At 35.9% G+C, this 6,071-nt stretch overlaps 1 protein-coding gene across 1 annotated transcript; it reads left to right on the forward strand.

Annotated features, from left to right (window-relative positions):
* Window positions 1–295: 295 nt before the first annotated feature.
* On the forward strand, window positions 296–1,465 carry LOC110930538 (zinc finger protein GIS3). Its single transcript, XM_022173853.2, has one exon. It carries the CDS (start codon window positions 477–479, stop codon window positions 1,155–1,157), a length of 681 nt encoding a protein of 226 aa, XP_022029545.1. The 5' UTR covers window positions 296–476; the 3' UTR covers window positions 1,158–1,465.
* The last annotated feature ends 4,606 nt before the right edge of the window (window positions 1,466–6,071 follow it).

A 6,071-nucleotide genomic window follows, 5' to 3' on the forward strand; every position in this document is an offset into this window, starting at 1 on the left:
TAAAACGGTCACGTAACTTTCACTGTATCTGTCAAAATCTATGTATTATTTCTTAAACTATGTATTATTTGTTAGACAAATTATTCAAAAATTAAAACTGATTTTATATTTAAAATCCAGAAAGTGGATTCCCAGTAGACAAGTGCATCCAAAGTGGGACCAATGTTGTGTTTTTGGGTCCTCTTCCTAAATTTACACACACTTTTCCTTCGGTTCTTGACTTCTTGTTATGTCCGCAACCATCTCTCAATCTCTCTCTCTCTCTCTAAAAAAAAAACCTTATAAATACCACCATCCATGCAAGATCTCTCCTAGTCCTGGTACACACATCTCATGTTCTTTCTCTCCTTAAACATCAACCCTTTTTTTACTCTATACATATATACCCACATATAGTTTCATATATATTGATCTATACATATATACACACACACACACAAAGGCGTGTATAATATATATATATATATATATATTATATGTATAATATGGCAGATATTGATCACTATCAATCGAAGAATAACCAAAACAACACAACAAGTTTAAAGATTTTTGGTTTCAATGTATACGAGGATGAAGAAGTTGACTCCACCAAAACACCGACAGAATCTCTAGATTCCGTCGGTTGTTTCCCCACCTCGGACGGTCGAAAATACGAGTGTCAGTACTGCTGTCGTGAGTTCGCTAACTCACAAGCTTTAGGTGGTCATCAAAACGCTCATAAAAAAGAACGTCAACAGTTAAAACGTGCACAAATGCAAGCAACTCGAAACGCTGCCGTTTCATACATCAGAAACCCTATTATCTCCGCCTTCGCTCCGCCGCCTCACCTCCTTACTAACACCGGTCCGATGGTGATCCCGTCGTCGGCCGTCGCATCTCCGTCGTGGGTTTACGTTCCACGCGCCGCTCCCGGGTTCCACGTGTCGCATGGATGTGTGTTGCCGTCTGGTTCATCTTCACCGTCCGGTGGGAGAGGTCCAGGGTCGTTATCGTATGCCGGCAGTGTAGGGGATTCCTCGTTGACACATATTGGGCCTCAGCCCAATAACCGGTTGTCTTATCATGAAGACGTGCCTTCGTTGAGTAGGTTTTCGAGAGGGGATGGTGGGCCCACCTTTGATGATACATTTGGGCTTGATTTGCATCTTAGCCTCTAGAGATTAGCCGAGCCACGGCTTCGGCTTTGGATTTAAGCCCCTTGGCTCAGCTCGGCACCGCTCAGCTTGGTTCAATGGTTAAAGATTTTAATCTTTCAGCTCCGTTTGGTTCGGTTCGGTTCAACTGCTATCGATTTTAATTTTTTCGGCTCCGCTCAGTTCGGTTCGGTTCAGTTGTTAAAGATTTAATCTTTTAGTTTAGTAAACTCGGCTTCACTGTAAACTCGGCTTGGAGAAGCCGTTCATCCACTTGGATCTTGTAAATTATGATTTATTTATTAATTTACTTATTTACTCTAAATTAGGTTTCTCTCTCTCTCTCTTTTTTTTCTTTCTGAAAATTCAATATATTTAAAGTCTGTTGATAAAGTTCCAACTGTCAATACGTTTAATCGTTAATTTAAAGAATAATTAAATATAATAAAACACATAATATCGTGTGATAAGTGACAACTAATGATCATCCAAGAAAAAAAATCACAAGGCAAATGTGGAACCAACAAATTGTATCCTAAATACTAACAAATAATATTATTTTCAAATGATAATTTCTTTTGTAACTATAAAAAATTGATAAACATAACTTTGTGTTGAGTAGCTGATTTCAAAAGTATTCACATAGAAAATTAAATTAATAGAGGCTGTATTCGAATTTGAGACTCTGTTCGAGATAATCAAATGCTTATTGTTGTGTTACTTGAAGATTCAATTGGTCATTGTGGATACATAATATCATGAATATTATATATTATATATAATTTTATATAACTTTAAGATCATTTAATGTTAATAAAAGTTAATTTTCCCTTTCGGTATTAAAGTAAGGAAAAAAGTATAATCAACCTACATTATAAATGTACTAATACTACATAAAATCCGGCAAAAGTCACAAAACCACTATATCTTTTATCAAGTTCCCCTTATTGGCTTAGCATTTTCGTTGAAAAAAAAAAAAAAACAAGAATTCTATTGTTGAACAAACAATCATTCAGAACTTGAATAATATCAAGACCATGCAGGTTTTTTTAGTTCCTTGTTTAGTTTTCACAAGTTGTGTTTGATTATTGGATGATACAAATTTCAAGACGTATTGCATTCGCCGAACAAAAAGGTTACAAGTGATGTTATGTTCATGAAAATGACTTGAATAGGAAGTTAAGTTAAACCTATTTGTTCACTTTATCCGTTATGAATGAAACCAGCTTGTTAATATCATGCGAGGGATACATAACAACATTGGTCCGTTGACATCAACAGACGCCAATGAGGAGGAGAGAGGGAGAGAGACAGTGGGTGACAAACCTCACGGTTTCCCTATGCCAAAGTTCATATGCAAGGATGTTTATGGACGATTTCTGATAAACGAGAAGGAAAGGGGGGATTGTAGGAAAAGTAGGGTATGTGATCTTTTAGCTGGAAAAAGTCTAACGTGAAGGTCCTTGTGCTCCGGTGTGTTGCCAATGCCTAATAAGTATCTTGTTACTTAATATGATTATGGCATATAGAATTTTATTTACATGAGATATTGCTTTAATTAGGATAAAGAACTTTTGATTTATGTTGATGATTACAGTAAATGAGTATTTCTTACCTAATAACCTTTCACAATAAAAATATTATTAATAACATTATAATAGCTTTTGTTAGACAAAAGAAGTGTTGGTATTCTCACCTCTTACAAACGTACGGATAAAAATGTCTATCAACTCGACCTCTCATGCCCATGCTTGTTCTAAAATGTATTGCATTTATAAGTTAACTGTCGTGTTTTCTTTCCTTTAATACTATCCATTTAAAGATTGATATATTACCACCCAATAAAACCAAGTAATCAACTATCTGGTCATGGCAAAACACTTGTGACATGTCTAGTCATGGTAGGTTGTAGTCAGTGTAAACGTTATATCCACGTTAGATACCTGAAAAAAAACGCTTCTCAATGAAAATATTGGTTGTTAAACGATTAACAACTAGCGTATAGATGAATACTTGTCATTCTAAACATAAAAGTCAAATCAAAACTTCTACGCAGATCTTTAAATCAGATAAACAACACCCGTAAACAAATATAAGATGTGAAATGAATAATAATTGAGCCTTATCGTTTTAGAATTAACAATGTGAATGGTTAAACCTGAGATCCAACTATGGCTGCATAAATCAAGTGTTGTCACCCAAAAGATGGATTTCTTTCATCATTTCATATGTATTTTCAAAAATGAGTATCTTTCCCTATGCTTTAAACTTTTGACTTTTTTTATGCATGGTTATACTCCACTACCTTCCTTCCTATTCAAGCAACCCTCAAGAACAAATAAATATCTTACAAATCCACTGTGCATAAAAAATAAAACAAAAGTTCAAAATCGATCCAATTGCACCTTAACATATGACAAATATAAAACACAAGTATTTGTAGTTCATAGATCATGATTTTACAGCATCCTGCTAACCTGAACAATATCAGCTGTTGACTATCTGATGTATCAGGTGGACCCTGCAGTGGTACACATGGCTGCCAAATGGTGTCATTGCCAACATCCATGAGAGTAATCCTAATCCCCTTTGAAGTCAAATCACTCCTAATTTGATCAACTAATCTGAATTCTTTGTTCGGTCTAGCTAATGCTTTCTTTCAAGCTAATGCTCGTTCGCTATGCGTTGCACCTTAGCACCAAATTTCAGAATTTATATCCATTTAAAAACGTAAAAGAAAAAAGGAAACTTATGCAGCTAACCGCAGTACATACTGAACTGGAAAACAAACCCAGCGCGTCCAAAACGTCTCTCACTTCTTTCTCTAACTAAACAAGAGACATGATGTTTGATAACTTGAAACACACATGTCAGCAGCTGGGACTAGTACAAGTGACATTTCGACTCATTTACTTATAAATGACTAGTATAAATTATTTTACCTCCAAAGTCAAACATGTATAAATTGATGGCACATCAGGTATAGAGTTTTGGTCACATATATATTTTATTTGGACACGAGTGGAATTATTATCGCGAACTAAGTCATTTGGAATTGTGATCATTAATTTTGGTAGGCGTTGGTGTATGGGTAGATCTATTCGAGTTGACCAGTCCACCTATGGTTAGTGACTCTAGTTTATATAACTCGAAGTGCTCCTTTGGATTTAGCGCACACGCACGCCCTACCGCTTCATCATGCTTTATTTGCAACAAATGATCCCACCACCTTTCATAATGTATCCAAAGACATAAAATGGATTCATCCTATGGAAGAAGAATTCAGCGCTCTAAATCAAAAATAATACTTGGACCTCGTTCCACGTCCAAATAATGCGAATGTTGTTGGTCAAAGTGGATCTTTAGAACCAAATTTCGATCTAATGGATCTATTGAGCGACACAAAGCTCGTCTAGTTGCTCAAGGGTTTAGCCAAGTCCCTGGTCTCGATTACTTTCACACCTTTAGTCCGGTTGTCAAAGCAACTACTGTTCGTACTGTTTTAGCTCTAAGTGTTATTCACAACTGGCATCTTCATCAATTAGATGTTAATAATGCCTTTTTGTATGGACATCTCTCTGAGAAGGTATTTATGGAACAACCAAAGGGTTTTATTAATCCTCAATTTCCGTCTCATTTTTGTCAATTAAACAAAGCCATTTATGGCTTAAAACAGGCTCCTAGGGCATGGTTTCATCGCCTAAGTTTGTTTCTCCTAAACAAGGGTTTCTTATGTAGTCGAGCCGATCCATCTCTTATTATTTATAATCATAACTCGTGCATTATGTATTTGCTCGTATATGATGATCTTATTCTCACCGGAAATGATCAATCGACTCTTAAACCTTTTATCTCACACCTCAATAACGAATTTGCTATAAAAGATCTTGGGAAACTCAACTACTTTATGGGTTTGGAGGTTACCTACACTCAAAATGGTCTTTTCTTAAATCAATCTAAATATGCTTTAGACATTCTAACACGTACAAAGATGTTGGATGCTAAACCTGCTCCAACACCTTTGAGTGCCAATGTCTCTTTTGTTTCCACAGGTACTATATTTCAAGATCTACTCTTTACAAATCCATTGTGGGTGTTTGACGTGACCGTGTCGTCCCGATCAGTCAAAAACCCAATTAAACCTAGGTAGCTAGGGTAAGTCGGGTATCGTATCCACGAAGAGCATGTGGTCAGTATCACACTAGTTGTTCGATTAGCCAAAGTTATTTACAAACAAATATGCAAAATAATTATGAAGCTTGCTAATTTTTATTTTTAGTTTGTTTAGAAAAATTATTATAAACCACTAATTAGAATGAGTAAAAATAACAAGTTAAAAACAAGGGTCACACCCGGTTCGACAACTGCAAGACCTAGAGTTTCTACACATTAGACTTAATTTAGTTGCATTTGATTATTAACGGATTTAGTATTACGTGGCTTAGGTGTCAAGAGCTATCAACGTCCATAGACAACGGACCGCACTACACTTCGTTACCAAGAACATGTAAATCCTAACCTATAGCAAGGCATAATTGCACATATTCATTTCACAAAGTCAAATTTAATAACTCATTCGACAATTCATGAATCCAATACAAATGCAAGACAATTGATATAAGTTTCAAATGGTTAAATACAACTAGTCACAATTAAATCATAAACAAAATATTGAAACCCTAGAATTCTTACAAAGTCTACACAGGGTGAAACCCTTAGGAGATTAGCCGCGCATGTCGGTTGTGATCCTTGAAACCCTCACGTGATTTTGTTCGAACCTCGTGTCTGCCTATGTCGGCTGCTTCCCCCAATCGATCTTCTAAAAATCGATGATAAGGATCATCTCTTTTTTTCTTTCTTTTAAATCCTTATAGTCTCCTCAACACACAATCATGTGCGCCCCCATAAAGTCCAATATGTCGGCCCACATGTGATTTG

The sequence above is a fragment of the Helianthus annuus genome, chromosome 16, assembly GCF_002127325.2.
Source record: "Helianthus annuus cultivar XRQ/B chromosome 16, HanXRQr2.0-SUNRISE, whole genome shotgun sequence".
Lineage (NCBI taxonomy): Eukaryota > Viridiplantae > Streptophyta > Magnoliopsida > Asterales > Asteraceae > Helianthus > Helianthus annuus.